We start from the raw sequence: 18628 nt of genomic DNA, 5'->3' as shown, positions 1-18628 counted from the left end.
TATGCCCCTACTTATACATCCCAAAATGCCATTGGCCTTCTTGGCAACAAGGGCACACTGCTGACTCATATCCAGCTTCTCGTCCACTGTCACCCCTAGGTCCTTTTCCGCAGAACTGCTGCCTAGCCATTCGGTCCCTAGTCTGTAGCGGTGCACTGGATTCTTCCGTCCTAAGTGCAGGACCCTGCATTGTACATTGTAGCATGGCAGATGGGGGTGAAAGGAGATGTTCTTCCTCCAAAGTATCCACTAGAGGCCTGTGCTGAGGATGGGATATCAGATTTGATGTCACATTCACTGTTATATGACAAATTTTACACTACTTAAAAATCTGAGGCCAAAACTAAAAAGGTGCAGACTCCTTTATTCCTGTGGAAGGGTGCCCTGAGCTAGCCTCACCAATCCCTCTAGTGGTCATGATGGGCAGTAGCAACAAAGGCAGGTTTCAGAGACCTGTCATTATGCAAGGCACTGAATTTAGCCATATGGAGTGGAAATCTATCAACGTCATGAAAAAACTCATACAGATATAGACAGACATCATCTTCCTTTCCAAATTCAAACAGATGGACATCATACCAAAAGGACTGAAGGTAAAAAACCCATTACAATCTAAATTTGTTAGCCTCTAAGGTGCCACAAGTACTCCTTTTCTTTTAGTAGCAACAAAGTGACTGGTTGGCTGCTGCACTGTGGTCAGGAACCACAGCAGAGAAGGGAAAAAACTCATATGAGCTCCCTGTCCCCCCCATCTCACTAGACCTCTGAGACCAGGGGATCTGGAAGGGGGAACTCAGTCCTCCACATGTTCGAGGGGTGACCTGGTCTATTTTCCATGGACTCAAGAGGTCTGATCTTCAGTCTTGCTCAGCCTTCTCCCCTTGCTATCTACCTGTCTGTCACTCTGGGAAACTTCCTTCCATGCACAAGGAAGCTAGAGGAGGCACCTCCTCTCCCCACATCACCCTTCTGCATCCTCACTGATATAGGACAGTGGGAATGGAGTCTCAGGCTCCAACTCTGGGGGAGGTGCAGGGCTGCATATCTAGAGCAGCTTCACAGCTCTGTGCCCATGGAGCAAGTGAAGCAGGATTTGGTCCTTGATCAGGAAAGAAAAAAGCTGAAGTTTCAAGTCAGTGTAGTGACTTTGTAACATCATGCGTGCATGAAAGATCTCAGCTTGACTCCTGATGCCTTGCTTTCCATTCTTGGAAGGAGAGAGTGCTGTAGAAACAGGGCAAAAGGCCCTTGGAAGGGAGAGAGCACATTACCTTACATCACAACAGAAAATTAAGGACAAGCTCAATGTTATTTGTAAGGGAGCCTTGTTTGTGCCTGAGCGGCCTACCTGACTGGCAGAAGAGAGGAGGAATACCCACAGTTGTCACTGGTGGCCAGCTAATCACAGAAATATGGATTTTCAGTGATATGAAAGAGGCAGTCAGGATCATCCCTCTGCCCCAGACAGCCTGGGTCTCCGATCAGATGGATTCAACACAAAGAGGATCAAATCTGGTTATACTCTATTCTGTATCAGTTTTGTTCACTGGAGTGCAGTTCTTATGACACATTTGCCATCTGATGATAGAGTCCTCCAAGGTTTCTCTTGACCCTCTCATTTTCTTCCTGGGTTTGTTCCCAAACTGTGGTCTGTAAGCTACAGGTGATGTGTATAGCACTTGCCCGTGGACGCTAGAGAACTGACTGCTCACATGATGCTGGCTCCTCCAAATTCCAGCTACTAATAACTCTATTAAAAGACAGCTAACACACACTATATCCTTCCCTAATATCAATTTTCCATGTAAGCAACTGCTGCAGTGATGTTACAGCATTACAAATGGGAAGGGAGGGGTCCAGTCAATGGGTGGAGTGATGTACACTAGACAAGGTATCTATTATAAGCTGACCCGTACTATGAAAAACTTTGAGAAACCCTGAATTTATTGCATATCCCAAGTTTCCTCTTAGCCTCATAGTTCTCATCTCACTAATTCTTCCAGAGTTCAGCTGATAACCAATTATTTCATTGATTATATCCTGTTGAACAGTGGTTGAATTAAGTTTAGATCACTGCATATTCACAATGGAAACAATTCTCACACAGATATTATGAATACTGCAGCAGTCAGTAAGAGAAGAGGTTTTAAGTTTGCTAACTATGCTTGCTGCTTGGAAGAGAATGGAAATGGTTTAGGAGGGTGGGGAGAGAATAGGAGAATAGAATAATTCATCAAGACTGAATTAAGAAGGGAAAGAATCCCAAAGATCTGAAAGAGTAATGACACTGGCTAAGAAAAGTCACCATTTAGCTATTTTTAATCAACTGTGTTTAAAAACAAAGTCTATCAACAAAATTAGATCGGATAAACAGCAGCTTGTACACTGATAATTCTTGAATTTTTCAGTATCCTCGTCAAGAAACTTTGTTTCCATTTCTGGCATATTACCTGGCTCTTGTTCATGAAGCGGGAGGAGGTGAACTTGATTAATTTTTCTGCTCTAACGTGTTCCTGTGTTAAGTTCTCCCTAATATCTCTCAATAGGCCAATGACTTCCTTCATTGATCTCTTCCCCTTTATGTATTTAAAGGATACTGAATTATCTTCATGGGTGATCCTTCTACAATTATTTATTATGCCTTACTAAGTTTATTTTTAGACCATTTCAGCTTTCAAGCAGATGATTAAACACGTCATTCACTTATTTTGCTGCAATACTTTTATAACTTGCTTAAAATCAACTGTGGATAACTATTCTCACTTCTCTTATTTCAGAACTGTATATTCTTTTCTTGAATGTAAAGGTTGTTTTATTTTAGAAATATCACATAAAAAGGAGTTGTGAAGGTTAGCTCCAGTATGAGATGTTTATCGTATAAGGAAGATAAAGAATAAAGCAGTGAGAACAAAAACGCAACAATGGGAAAATGCTTGTATGTCATTATGCAGAAACTTATCAATCAGTACAGTTTCTAGTCAACAGAGCTCTGCAGACACTACAAAAATAACCATGTTTAAACATGGCTTAATCTTGCCTATTTGGACAGAGGGGAAAATGAACATTCATGCTAGCATCCCACGTTATGACGCAGGTAAATATCTAAGCTAAAACATGTTCCTTTAGCAGCACAATAACACTTCCCCACCCATCAACACATGGGCCTTGTCTACACTGGCGAATGCAACAATGCTGGGAGCCTTGGTGGAGACTGGCTTCCAGTGTTGTACACACCATATTAATTAGAACTGCAGTGTCCCTAGAGAGGACAAGGCCACAAGTAAGAATAAGCCATATTATAACACTGTTTGGCCGTAACTAAATGTCACAATGTAGTTCTTTTTCTAGTATAGGAAGTGCCTACGGAGGAGACATTCTGTGCTCTTAGACTGTGTCAACACTGAGATTTTTCATAAGTAATTCCACTGCTGCACCCATCACTGCAGCTCATCCAAGCACAGCAACCATGGGAGCACCAGTCAACACAAGATGCTGACATTTTTATAACAATGTCATCTAATCCTGTTGAGAGGAAGTGTAGACATGGTGGTAAAAAACTGATGGTAACCCATGATCTCCTTTGCAAGAGTTTCTACCACTGCTACTACCAGTAAAGGAACACCAGCCATAATGCAATGGAAAAGCTCAGCTAGACAAGGCCCTACCTACACTCATTATTATTCATTTGTATTACAGTAGGGCAGAGAGGCTCCAAACAGGTCAGGGCCCCACTGTTCTAGGCATGCTGCAGAAGAGACTGTCCCTGTCCCGAAGATCTTACAATTCCCTTGATTTGCATGGATGTAACAGAGATCAGAATCAGGCCCCAACTGGTTAATGCTTAGACAAATATCTAGATTGGGTCCTTAGGGACTGCATTTGCTCTTCCATCACCCACAAGTCCTAACTATGTGCAGTATGAATGTCTATCAAATGCATGGCTACCCTAATTTACCTCAATCCCTATAATAAATGTTTGCTTTCAGTTGCCTAAGAAGGTAAAGCTTGTTAAGTGCTTCTCATCTTTTGAGCATAATGGAATTACTACATTTATGCAAACTAGTCTCAGAATATACTTTGAAATATTTCCACAAATATAATTTATGATTTATAAAGCATGTTGTTTGGGGTGCTTAAGTTTGGTGTGTGCATTTGGCATACATTAGTGACATTGTCACAGTATTCATTTATTAGAATAGACAAAACAGTCATCATGAAAAGCTACTCTCTCTGCTTCATTGTAAAGCTTATGCCTAGAATCTTTCCCAGTCCTTCTCCTGACTGACTTCCTGCTAAAATTTTAAAGAAACTTTACACATTTCCTCACAGGATATATTTGATATATATTCCAAATTGAGGCAAGGGGCAGGAATTCTATATTCCAAATGTTAACATTTTCAAAATATCAGCAAAGTGGGACATTCACAACATAATAAATTAAGAGTTGTACATTAAAAAAGGGACTCATTATTTCAGTATCTCTGTTTGCTTGTTTAATCATCCCTTGGGACAATCTGTACTGTTAAGAAAAGTGTAGAAAACAGGCATCAGTTTTTGTTGTTCAATTATTAGTGCTATACTCAGTGTTTGACCTCATACAAGTATCCTTTAGGGAAACATCCTGCATGCTGTTAGCACTATTCTTAATGAGGGAAAGCATGGAACTCCTTTAGTGCTCTGCCAGAATTGTTTTAACTTCAAGTCAAAAGAACAACTGTTTGGAGTAATCCCAAAAAAAACATTTAACAATTAAAGTGGCAAATAATATTCCCAAACATCTAGCACTGTTCCATTTATAGACTAACAGTTATTATACCAAATAAAATAAATATCAGCCAGCTTTATTATGCAGCTACAGTCATGACTCCATAATTAAGGTGGTTAAGATGGTTTCCATTACAAATCCAGTTATGACCCCTCCTTATTCTTTCTGGGAGAGGTTGGGTGGGGAGCGAGAGGATGTTTCATGTTTGATTTCTAGCCAGAGGAGAATATTTTTAGGAAGTGTGAGGTTAATTGAACAAGCTGGTTTTGAGATATGAGACACTGGCTTTTTTTTTAAATTCTTTTGTCATTTCATGCTTAATTCAAAAATGTTTTGGTCCAAAAAACTTTGCATGTGTTTTTTGTACTAGTCCTCAACAAGAACAAGTGCATAGGGCTTTTTTTTTTTTTTTTAAATACTAACTTGGAGAAAATGTTAAAATTATTAAAAGGTCAAGGTTAAAACTCTAGCAGCTATGTAAAGGCTTCTTGGATATTGTAACTTTCATGAAAGATCTAGCAAGTTTACAAGCTCCACTGTAACTAATCTAGCCTCTAGTTTTTTTTAAAATGAACTATCCAACCTTTTTGTCACAATGATAGACTTAGAAATGCAAGCCAATAATAAGGCTTGTACCTTTCTCACTGATTTTTCTTTATGACTCTTCTTTACAACTATGGTTATTCATGATAAATTTTAGTCTCTTCTATCCCAATAGTATTTTTGCTTAACCACCCTTCATTCCCCTCCCGATTTCCTGCATATTCCTGACAGTATGCCATGACCTTAGATACCAGCATCAGCACAATCATCCATAGAAACGCATCACACTCCCATCGGTCCCCGAGCCAATGCTTTTTCTCTTTGCCACCCCTACTCCTGAATAGAGAGTGGAAGTCCCTGTGAACAAGGTGGTAAGAGGGGTATTATCAACTCACCCAGGATTCTCTGACGAGTTTAACCTGTGGTCATGGCGTAGGCTGACTACATAAAGTATAGGGCCATGTCTACACTAGCACTTACATCACCAAAACTTTTGTCACTCAGGGGTGTGAAAAGAACAACCTGGGCAAAGTACGTTTTGCAAGCATAAGCGCTGGTGTGCACAGCGCTATGTCAGCGGGAGATGCTCTCCCACTGACATAGCTACCGCTGCTCGTTGAGCTGGTTTTATGATGTTGATGTGAGCTCTCTCCTGTCAGCATAATGCAGCTACACAAGCACTCTTAAGCAGCCGCTGTAAGCTTGTAAGTGTAGACATGGCCTGAGTCTTCTTTCAAAACTTTATATAACAACAAAGGGCAATCATACAGGCATTTCCTTAACTATAAGCTAGCTATCCATGACAACCAATGCAAGTCTCACCTTACAATGATTGGGGAGCTCAGTGTGCTGAAATGGATTCACTGTCTGGACCTTTCTTCCTCCACCTCACTCAGCTCCCCCCTTATTTATTTATAATTTTCCTAGGACAGCTGCAGTGAGAGGTTCCCCCCCAGTGCCAAGCTTTAATGTTACATTCAAACTAGCAACAATCAACTAGAGCAACTTCTAAAATATTTGTTAACCCTTATCTGACCACTTGAGAGAAAGTAAAGAAAAGAAAAACTATAATCAAGAACATTCAGTTCTACAATGAATGTGGCAGAGTAGATAAACACACAGTTAACACTCAATTCAACAATCAGCATGGCAGAGCAAGTCACATGTTCTTGAAGTTAACACTCAGCTCTGCAGACAGCAAGGTCGGTTTCACCCAAGGTGTTCCGGAGAAGGGGACAAAAGAGAATTCTCTCTACTCCTGCTGCACTCCCCACCTTGAAGTCTAGGACTAGATCAAATGTCACCTCTCTGAATCAGAAATCTACGAAGCCCTGCCATCCTGCATCACTGCCAGATGGCATGCTTGTGAGGGACGATCAAAGGCATGGTGCCTATCATAGTTCATCTCTAGAGGGGAGTGCTTGCCACATGGCTACCTCTTGTCTTAAACATGATATTTTAACGTACATACATCATGTTCAGCAACCAAGCATTATCATTCCAATCATAACTAAAACTTATGAACCAAACAGTACAATTGAATGTAACATGAAATTTAGCATTCCCATTCCTGTGGGTAACCATCCTAAGAAAATTTCCCACCAGCTAACTTGTCCTTCCTTTTCAATTATCTGTGCAACAGCTTTCAACTGTTTGACCTCATGAGTTACTTTAATTTGCAACTTTTCTTCTTTCTTTTCTAAGTAGTCTGTCTTGCAATTTCAGAAAAGTCCAGCAGTTGCTGTACTGTCTAGCAGATGGTGGCAAATCAATTGGCTGTAAGTGGATATTCAATTTTAAGTCCACTTTTTCATTCTCATACATGACGGCAGGTACTCAAAAGTAGATGTCATCTACCCGAAGGGTGGTGGTACTGGAATCAGCTTCAATGGTATTAACACAATACCTGGATCTATCAGGCACTCTTCTCCATCCAAAGTCACTGTACATACAAGAGAATGAAAACACATTCCCTTCTCCAAGGTAAAAATGTTAGTTCCTTCTGGTCATATTCCCTCTACCACATACTTTCTAATAAATCTAATATTCTTGGGTCAGTGGCTGTTGACTGTTTGGTCAGTACCGTTATGCAGGATCAAGGCTGGCACGACAATGGGTGCGCATACACCCATGTGTTAAAACTGATCACCATTCCTGATGTTACCAAGCATAATTGGAAACCTAACCCTGCATCCAGTTGCTTAACACTGCAGGCAATGCTCCCAGCTTTACTGATATTGTGACTTCCTTAACTATTTCCCGCACAAGTATTCTCCTTCCCAGCATGCTAGATCTTAAGATTCATCTCCATTAAAACATCTCTCAGAACATCTACCAGTGATCTTAATTTACCCATAATTAGATTTGTCAGCGGTCCCATTATTTCTAACACCCAATGGTGTAATATTTGAAATTCTTGATCCATTCCTGCTTGCTTCTATAGGGCTTGTCCCACATCCTTAGTGATGCTAATCAATTTATTCCGAATTACTTCTAAATGTAATGTAATATTCAATACATCTACTCCTCTGCCTATTCCTCCTAAAACTGTGCCTACATGTCTAGCCCTTCTGTGTGGATCATGTCATTCTACTCATCCCAGGATTTGATTTGACCATCCTGGAACAGATCTTGCTGAGTGGCTATAAATTGGGAACAATTTGAATATGTATACATGATAGCAATTTCCACTGGGGAATTTTCCATGTATAGATTTACCATTGAAGGTTGACTAGTACAGTTTGCTGGCCATTGGCTTTAAACTCTGTAGAGGTTATGCTTCTATTATCTTATTACACCGTCCTCTCAGCACCTGCTCCTCACCATTACTTGGAACCACAGTGATTACGGTGCTCTCAGTGGTAACCCTTGGAACTTTAAGTATCAGTATAACAACAGGTCCTCCACAATAGGCTATTTTCCTACCTGTAAAAAAACAACAACATGTATAATTTCCTGCTCTATCTTCACCTACTCTGAAGTTCAATCACCCTTTCCGGGCAGCTGCCCATCCACTAGCTGGCATTATGGAAGACTTTCAGAAGCACTCACGATGGTCCTATTCCACAACCACCCAAACCAATGTTCATGTTCTTCTACTAAAGCTCCATTCCTTGCATTTCTCAAAGACACCCAACATCCAAAACTAATGTTTTGGCCCTTTGGGAAAGCTAGCTGGGACTGGACTGACATTCTGCTTCCATCTCCTACCACTGCAGTTTGTCTCCACATCCAAGCCAATAGGTTTGGGTTCTTGGTCCAAAAGCTTGGGATGTTCCACGTCAGGGTAAGAATCACACCTCAGCTAAAGATACTAAAATCACTTGCCTTTCTAAAAAATAAGATAGTTATTTCCCTGCAAATGTTTTAAATAAACTACTGTGGAACCACTGTTCAGAATTCTTAATCCCTACCCAGATATACTCGATAAACTGTTGGACTAGCTTTATGATGTGATATGGCCCTTCCCAGCCTACAGTAAGAGAATGATCTCCTCTGTCCAATTCTTTTTACTGCTACTGAATCTTCTACTTGCTACTCCATTGTCTGCTGAGTTCTAATAAAATATTTATCCATTCTCTTCTGAGTATCCCCCATATTGAATGCTACAGTTTGATGAACTGACACTGTGGTCTTTGCTAGATTTGCAACCCACTTATCTGTTAGAACCAGGGGCTGAAGCTCATAAGGGACTGGACTAAACCAGATTTTTGGCAGTCTCATTGCCCATCCTGTAATCATGTCATCGGGTGAGAGTCCATACGAATCGCAGGTGGTGGCCCTGATGGCCTTTAAGATAATTGGGAGTTTTAGTCCTATTCTTTTCCTGATTTCTTTACCATCTTTTTCAGAGCTTCCTTAATAGTTCTATTCATCCTTTCTATCTGCTTACTTACATGGGGATGATAAGAGAGATTAAATCTTTGGTCAATTCCACAGATTTTCATGGCATTTTTCATCATGCTACCAGTGAAACTAATTCCCTGACCTGAATCTACCCGTTCAGGAACACCACACCTTGAGAACACTTGTTCAGTAAGGATTTGGACAGTAGTGTTGGCAGAATTATTTCTGGAGGGTATAGCTTCCACCCATTTTGTGAAAGAATCTACAATTACTAGCAGATGCTTATTCTCTTTCACTATTTGGAGCAGTTGTTAAATGTAATCAAACTGTATTCTAGAACCTGGACACACAGATGACCCCAAGGTCCCTTCTTTACCCTTCTATCTGCATTCACTGCTGCACAAGGAAAACAGTTCTTAACATACTGCTCTACATTCCAGCCTTGATTTAACCACCATCTCACCTAAGTTGTTCCTTCGTTTTATTGATTCCCTGATGTCCTCCCTAATCGTGAACCAGTACCATAAGATCAATCCTATCTAATTCAGGTATTACCCATTCCCAATTTTCTCCAGTTTTCATCAAGATTAAGACTTCTTTAGTCACTTCCACTTCCATTTTATTAAACTTTCCTACCTTCAAGATAGCCTCTTTAATCTGTTTTACTTTCTCACGGGTTTCTTGTAACTATACCAGGCCATGATCTGTGAGCTCCACTTTGGGGTTAACCACTGCCTGTACCTGGCCCTCCTCTTTAGGTTTCCCCCCCAAAACTGTTTCCCCATGCTGCCTACTTAGCTAATTGGTTAGCTGTGCTATTCCAATAAGATTTTCCACTACCTTTCTTGTGAGCTCTTACCTTGATTATCTTTGGTTGTTTTTCCTTTGCTTGGCTAAGTGGATGATATACTGCAATAATGAGGTTATGTTTTAGAGGTTTCCCATTGGTGGAGGTCACGTCCTGGGTCTCCCAGCGATGAAGCTAGGTTACCAGGGCTTGACAGACCCAATCTGAGTGTGAATAAAATGGCTTTCTGTATAACTGGGATTTCTTCCAATCCTAAAGCAATAGTTACTAACTCTACATATCATGTAAACTGAGTACCACATACAGCATACTGAATTTTGCTTTCTGACTTTGGGTCTCTTAAGGCAAATCCCATTTTAGGTTTCCCCTTTACAAAATAAGAGGATCCATCAACAAACCACATCTGTCCTGATTCTTGATTTTGGCTCTCATTCTCTCATATACCTCCTTCTAAACAGACAAGATCCCATCCACATTCTTCAGGAAGGGACACTTGGGTGTTTCTCCTTCATACATCAGACCGTATGCCACAGCTGATGATCCATCACTAGCTTCTACCTTAATATCCCTATCCACTAACAATAAAGTTCACTTAGCGAGCCATGCACAGCTGTCCTCAATTTTATCTGACAGCAAATATCTTTTAGAAGTATGAGGGGTTCAAAGAACGACAATGCTATATCCTGTCAAGTAGCTAAAATGAATTATAGCCCAATATGCTGCCAATACCTGTATTTTGCAAGGCAAAAGTTTTACTTCAGTCTCATCCAATATTTGGGAGGCACAGGTTACTGGTTTGTCTGTTCCCATGCTTTCCTGCATTACAATCACTCCCAAGCTGTTTCTGTAGCACTAACTTCTAACATGAAAGGTTTTTCTGGGTCTGGTTAGCCAGATTTGGAGCCTGCGCTAAGCTTCCTTAAGTTGAGTTCCTTAAGTTGCTTTGGTATGAGCTGGAGTCCAATTGCATGCCTCATTTTTCTTGAACAATTTGTACAAGGGGGCTGCCTTTTCTGTATATTGTAGAATAAGTTCCCTACAAAACCCTGTCAGCCCCAGAAAGGATCTTAGACGGGTAACATCAGTTGGAAAAGGCAGCTTCACCGTCTCCACTGGGTTTATACCCCGGGCATCAAAGGTGATACTTAACAAGTTTACAGAATCCTGTACTAGCTGGGCATTTCTTTCATTAATCTTTAGCCCCATCTGATACCATCAACACCTCATCCAAGACTAAGTGGTGTTTAAAGTTCTGCATATGTATTAATATGTCACCTGCATATTCAGTGACATTTCCATTCCACTGTACCTTGTCTAAGACTTTGGTCACATGCACATGAAAAATACTGTGGCATTATGTTACAATTCAGGGACCCTGGTACAGGTAAACTGTTCTCCCTGGAACGTGAACACAAATTTATACCAACACTCAGGGTGAAGAGGGACAACCCAGAACTCCTTTGATATACCCAGAACACTTGGCCCTCTGCCATTACATCTTCATATTACACTATCATGGGTGCTGTCACTGAGGTGACATTATTTAAAGCACAATAGTTAATAGCCACTTTCATTCCTGTCTTTCACTTACAGTGACCTTAGATGCTACTTGTAATTATAGAAAGTTTACAGATATTTCACACAAAAATGGGATTTTTCAAGTTGGCAATGTCATCTCTTTAAAATGAACTACACCAATTCACTTTTCCCCCTGCCCCCAGAGCATTCTCCCAGACCCAGAGGGTGTCAGGTTTTCTCACTTGCTTTCTGAGCCTCTGCTGTGGGGTCTCCAGTATTCTGAACTGAGTGAAATTTCTCAGTCCTTTTACACCTAGAATGCTCCTGGAAATTTATATGATCTGACAGCAATATGGAGCAGAGCCTTTAAATGCTGTGAACACTACAAAACTATCTATAAGAGATGTAACTTGCAGCATCCAAGGCTTGGAATATGAACCAAAAGGGGATCTATGAATTTCATAGGTTCTACTGGCAAAGTTTGTGTGTTTCCATCAGGCCTCAAACTGTTCTGTTCATACTTAATACCAGGTTATAACCACCTGACAACTGCATTGAAGGATTCACTGATGTTATAAGCACTACCTTAACTCAAAAGACAACTTACATATCCAAATAAAGATTTCAAATAAAAACAAAATATTCACAATACACTCAACTCACACTGTTCATAATTTCTTTGAGCATTTACTCTGCAACACTACAAAGCAATTTATAAACTTTCTTAACACTAATTAATCTTCATTGGCTCCATAGGACGCTAAACTACAGTAGGCATTAAGATACACAAACATACACAATGCGTAGTTTCTACTAAAAGTCACGTTCACCTTTTAATTGGACTAAAAGAAATATATAACTGGTAAAGAAACACTGATAGCCATGAATCAATGAAGGACTGCAATATGGTGTAGTGCTGATGTATGGATGTTACAGTGCAGATGGTCCAAGTTAAGGATGAATTTTAAGTGTAACCATAGTTTGGAATTACACTGACAAATGAGCTGTAAATTCATGAATAAGTATGCATTCACAGCCTTGACTTGGATGCAGCAAGTTACATCCCTTATAGATAGTTTTGTAACTTGGGGGAATAATATAACAACCGTAACTTTAAAGATTTTTGTTTGCTAACTACTATAGTCATTCAGGGGCACTTTTTTAACACTCCTTACTCAAACAAAATTCTCATTGATGTCAAGGTGAGTTTTGACTGAGTATGGAATGACAACTGGAACCCCGACATACTGATTAATTACTCAAGATTTTCTTTAAATAAAGCTTGGCAAGCAGGAGGCCTGGAGTATAATGGCTGATTTTTCTTGTGAGATGCAATAAAGTAGGCATTGCAGCTGATGTTAGGTAACATTCACGTTGTGCCGATACACTGGTAGTTAAAGTCTCTCAGACTTTTTTTTTTTTTTAAATAAATCTCAGCAAATTCCTCCTTCTTTCTCTACTACTTCTGCCTGTTATTTCTGCAAATGCACATATCTGGAAGTGTTAATGACAATGAGAAATGCTTTCTTAGCCCTAGAAAATGGAGAAACATCAGGTCAGGCTGAGTGTGATGCTGGGCAAGGTCACAATTAACATGTTTACCCGTGTTATATAAAATGGTGTAGTTGGGAACTCTAACTTGTGCAATGATCCCCAACACATTTAGTAAAGAACACAATGTAACCCCCAAGAGCAGAATCTGGGCCTAATTTGCAAACGTAGATACCCGGTCCCTAAATTAGAATACCCAATTATAGATTTAGACTAGCATTTCTCAAGCTGGGGTTCCCGACCCCTGTGGGTCACCGAGTGTACTCCAGGGTGTCTGTGGGCCCTGTTGATCAACTCCGGCTTATCAGGCTCCCTGCCTGCCCTGGCTCTGCACCGCTCCCGGAAGCAGCTGGCACATCCCTGCGGCCACGGGGAGGGCAGGGGGTCTCCGCGCGCTGCATCCCACTCCCCTCCCCCCAAGCACCAACTCTACAGCTCCCATTGGCTGGGAACTGCGGCCAATGGGAGCTGTGGGGGCAGTGCCTGCGGGCAGGGGCAGCGCACGGAGACCCACTCCCCGCCATACCTGGGAGCCACTGCCAGAAAGATGTGCTGGTTGCTTTTGGGAGTCGCCTGAGGTAAGTGCTGCCCAGCCGGAGTCCACACCCCTCACCCCTTCCGACACCGCAACCCCCTCCCAGAGCCTGCACCCCTCAGCCCCTCCCACACCCAAACTCCCTCCCAGAGCCTGCACCCCCTCCTATACCCCAACCCCTGCCCCAGCCTGGTGAAAGTGAGTGAAGGTGAGGGAGAGTGAGCGACGGAAAAAGAGGGGGATGGAGTGAGTGGGGCACAGGAAGAGGTGGGGTGGTGCCTTTGGGGAAGAGGTGAAATGGAGCTGGGGACTGGGGCTGAGCAGGGTGGGCTTGGGGGTCCCCAAAAAATTTTAAATCAAAATGGGAGTCCTCGGGTTGCTGAAGTTTGAGAACCGCTTTTTTAGACAATCAAACTGGAACTTAGGTACTCAGAAAAAACACTTTCAAGTAAGAGTACCAATACAAGCACCCACATGAAAAAAGGGGGGGGGTTCCCACAGTTTTTTGCTAAACCTTAGACAGGCTGAAACAGCAGGAATAGGGTTTTGTTTCTTTGTTTATTTGGTGTTTTTTTTTTAAAAAAAGTCTTTGAGGCAATGGCCTCTTTCGAAGACCAGCAGGACACTGAATTCCAAAAGTTCCAAATGCAGTTGGAAAAATGCAAGATGGCTGGATTGGTGGTGAGGTGCTTCCATATTGGTCCCGGGACTGCAGAGCACTTGAGAAAAGGTACACATATTTGGGAAATCGAGTCTAGGGAGGAGCCAGACACTCCGAACAACAGAAAAGAAAGAGATTGAGTGCACTGACTGGAGACCCAGAAGTGGAACAGTACTGATGCATCTACTAAAGACCAAGTGATGTTTACAGCCCAAGACTTTCTGTTGATCACTACTGCCACACACACTGCCTAAATACAGTTGTTTTGCGTGTGAGAGAAGGATATAAAAAAACTGTGGGGAAACTCAACATATTGCATCCATCAGTGTAGCTGAAATGTTAAGATGACCTTTGAAACTGTTTATAAAAAGGCTGCCATTTACACAGAGAAGTTGAAATGGATTGGGGGGGGAAGGGAGTTTGAATGGTTGCGCACAGTACAGAGTTTGTGCTTGATATTCATATCTATACAACATGTTTGCATATTTGAGTGTTATGAAATATAACCAAGAGCATGTTTTTTAATCTTCAAAAGGAGGAAAATCACAATCTGTGTTTTAAACTGCAAAGGGTGAGCCAAATTCAGCCCTTGTGTAAGCAAATGACTTACTGCTGAAGTAATGGAGCTGCACCTAAACTGAATTTGCCCTGATGTGTGCGCCCATCCTATTTGAATGTAGACCTACCTGGAGAGATAGCTCTGTGGAACTGATACATGTCTTCTCCTATCAGTTCTTGTGCTACTTGCTTAATTTTCTGTCTGACAGCTTCTAATTTGGCCTCAGATTCATTTAGTATTTCCTCCCCATTGGGGTCACTGCAAACACAGAATACACATAAAATTAGAAAGTGACAGCTGTTAGAACATCAGCAAAGAGTTAAAAATACATACTTTATCTTCCACTAACCACCATATGTTTAATTAGTGCGGTCAAAATTAAGTATTATTTTGGAATGAGCCAAATTTAAAATGAATCTTTCTGATCCAGTGTAAGTAGGTGCCTTTGAACTCCATTGTGGATTCTAAATAATTGCCCTTAAGATAATCAACCATTCAAACCCAGTCTGAATAGCGTGCTGCTTATTTCAGGCTGTAGCTTTAACTATGACTAAAGAAGAAGTAACGAGAAAACTCATGACAAGGCTCAAAATAAATCTGCAGAAAAGCCAAAAAAATCTGAGGAAGACCTCTCTCCATACACAAAATCCACCGCATTTTGCAATACATTAGATTAATATAGCACAAGGATCTACTTTATATATGTTTTTAGGCAGTATTTATGAAATATGCTACTAAGGAAACCTCTACAGTATCTTATCCACAACTATCGTTACATTAGATTTTATATACAGCATTTAAAGGACAGTTCATCTAGTGTACTTTAAAAGCCCCAACAATGTACACATTATTATAGTTTACATCTCTTTTTAAATTACTATTTTGTAGATTTAGCTGATACAATAAAAGCGGTGTTATCCAGCCCTGTACCAAGCAGAAAGTGCTATAAATCGGCATTTCTAATCTTCACAGAAAGTCCGGTTTGTGCAGGGCCAGCAGGCTCCCTACCTGGCTCCTTGTGGCTCCCCAGAAGCGGTGACATGTCCCTGCTGCTCCTAGGCGGAGGAATGGCCATGAGGGATTCAGAGTGCGGGGAGCTTGCAGGGCTGATGGTTGGGGTGTCGGCTCAGGGAGGGAGTTTGGGTGCAGGAGGGGGCTTGGGGCAGGGGCACGAGAGGGGTTTTGGGGTGCTGGATCTGGGGGGTGTTCACCTCGGGCAGCTCCCCACAAGCTGTGACCTGTCCCTGCTGTTTTAGGCAGAGGCAGTGCGCAGAGCCCCCGGAGCTCCCAATGGACACGGTTCCCAGCCAATGGGAATTGCGGAGCCAGGGCCTGGGGCGGGGCCTGGGCAATCACACTTCCCCCTAGGAACAGCAGGGACAGGTCGCCACTTGCAAGGAGCAGCCCAAGGTGAGCACCCCCCAGATCCAGCACCCCAAAACCCTTCTCGTGCCCCAGTCACCTGCCCCGAGCCTCCTCCCACACCCAAACTCCTCCCTCTTAGTTAACCGGAATTTTTCACTTACCGGTACCCCCCATTCCCCAACATGACAGATAAAAAAAACCTTTTACTGTAGTTTGGTTATGAACAAATGTTTAAAGATGGCTAGAATTCTGAAACTGTGCTCTGTACTGAATAGTTAAGACAGAGAGGGGAAGGAAAGTACAGACACAGTATAGCAAACCACCATTAGTACACTACTGGAAAACAGGATTCCATGCAAAGGAATCTAAAAGCTTACAAGGACAAAAGGAAGGATTGAACATTTAAGTACCTGTGCTGAGTCTACACACAAGCCTTCTTCCCCCTGAAAATTCCAGCGCTGCTATTCTTGTGCAGCAACAGAGCTAGTGCAGCAAAGGCTCTAGTGGCCACTAGAATGATAACCACCTCTGCTCAAAACAAGTCTGGACAGCATCAAGGTTAAAAAAATGGCAGCTGCCAGCACCTTACGTACAACAGCGCTCACACCATTACCACCACTGTGGAGCTGCACAGGTGATAACAACAGTGGGAAATTTTAGGGAAAAAAAGACGAGTACAGACAAAGCCCAATGTCTGAAATTACATACGTAATTCTCCAGATAAATCTTTTATACAATAGGCTGTGGCAAGCCTCAACTTTTTCCATTATTCTCCCACAGCACCTACTGCTTCCAATGATCAGGGCACAAAATGTAAGGCATCCTACAACTATGTACACAGACACTCCTTAAGTTCCAGCATGTATGGGGTTACAAGTAGAACCCAGGTTCCCTGGTCATCACATGGGTGATCTGGGGTGGGGCTATAAAAGAAACGGGGAAGCTATTTCAAAGGAGGCTACCTAGAACGATGCGTTCTTTCCTCTCCCAGCTTGCTGGAAAGGTCTCTGTTGGCTGTTACCAAGTGTTCCGTGTTACCCTGGCCCTGTTTTGGAATATTCTTTATGTTAATAAAGCCATCTCTAAGGAAGTGGACTTGACATGAGCTAGAGGCTGGTCCTTACTTTTAATTTCCCGACCGGTGCATGTGCCCACTGGCTTACATATCCTTTTAGAGGAAATAAAACAACACAGCTTGTGGGAAATGAACTGAGCCTATGTTTATCTTCCTTGATGTCTAGCTCAACAGAATATTGCATCTGTTACTCATAGATACAGAAAACTCTGCAAGGCAATAGTAAGTTTCTGGGTCAGCATGGAAATGGGAATTAATGTTGTGACTCACCTAGTAATCCTGTGAAGTAGGAATATTGTCCTTTTACTTTCAATAGTTATATCACGACTAAGTTTCACAAGCCTCTCATATTTATCATGTCTTGTGTCAAGCTCCAGTTGAAATGCTAAGAACAGAATGCAGATGATCACAAAAACAATTCTCATGTGTCGTCCAGTACAATAACATTAAAGTATTCTATTACTACACTATTTGTGTAACAGAACCATTTAATCTTCCATTATTTCACATTTGTATATAAAAAATCTAAAACAAAAGGTCACACCATTACAACGCTTTACTAGATGTTACAGCAGGGAAAATATAATAAATAATACATTTTTAAAGCAGTAAAGGAAAGTCATTTTTATTCCTAATATACTAATTTATGGCCTGATCCTGCTGCCACAATGGAGGAAGAGGACCTTGTTTAGTTTAGCTTCATCATAAAAGATATGACTAATTAGCTGCTGCACCCTTATAATGGGTTTGTACTAGTTAATCTCTGTTTCTACTCATGTCTCAACACCTCCTCCCACCACACTCACTCTTTGGAGGGTAGACACATCGGGAATACATGTTATGTCTGTATTATGAGTCTATGTGAACAGTTTGTTTAGAAATAATGACAATTCCTAAAGGATTAACTGTTACCTGTGAAACATTCAGAACGTTTTGACTGTGGTAGAGAAACATTTTACAGTTCTCAGTTTCTTTCTTTTGTTGTTCATTCTTCCTTACCTTCTACTTCCTCCCTTTTTTCTGACAGTTCTCCTCAATTCATTTGTACTAGGGCTCTTACATTCTCTCTAGTTTGCAGCCACACACATACATTCAATCCCGCAGAGGGTGTCAAACATACTAATATGTGTGCCTCTTTCAATGTAACAAATTCATGATGAACAGCTATTTTTCAGACTGGAGAGAAGTTAGATAGTGTAGGGTCAGCATTGGGATTAATGTTTATTAAATACAATGGACAACAAGAGGGCAAAGTTAATCAATTCCAAGAAATCTGATAACAGGGCATCTTTTCAAAAAACGGAGAATTTTTAAATGTTCCCCCTGCAAGGGTTAGTAAATATTTTACTAAAAAGATTACACAGAAAATGCAATTGTTCTCTGAATATTATTGTGCCAAATT

General features: G+C 41.4%; 1 protein-coding gene across 2 annotated transcripts in view; it reads right to left on the bottom strand.

Annotated features, from left to right (window-relative positions):
- TSNAX (translin associated factor X) overlaps positions 1-18628 on the bottom strand; it is a 48355-nt gene that overhangs the window by 22944 nt on the left and 6783 nt on the right. For both annotated transcript variants that reach the window (XM_077813411.1, XM_077813410.1), the window contains exons 3-4: positions 17497-17611; positions 14914-15044 (exon numbers count right to left, since the gene is read on the bottom strand). In XM_077813411.1, the coding sequence (XP_077669537.1) occupies positions 14914-15044; positions 17497-17611 (246 nt within the window). The remainder of the gene's footprint in view (positions 1-14913; positions 15045-17496; positions 17612-18628) is intronic.

This window comes from Eretmochelys imbricata, chromosome 3 (assembly GCF_965152235.1).
Source record: "Eretmochelys imbricata isolate rEreImb1 chromosome 3, rEreImb1.hap1, whole genome shotgun sequence".
Classification (NCBI taxonomy): Eukaryota; Metazoa; Chordata; order Testudines; family Cheloniidae; genus Eretmochelys; species Eretmochelys imbricata.
This window is presented reverse-complemented; position numbering and strand designations above follow the sequence as displayed.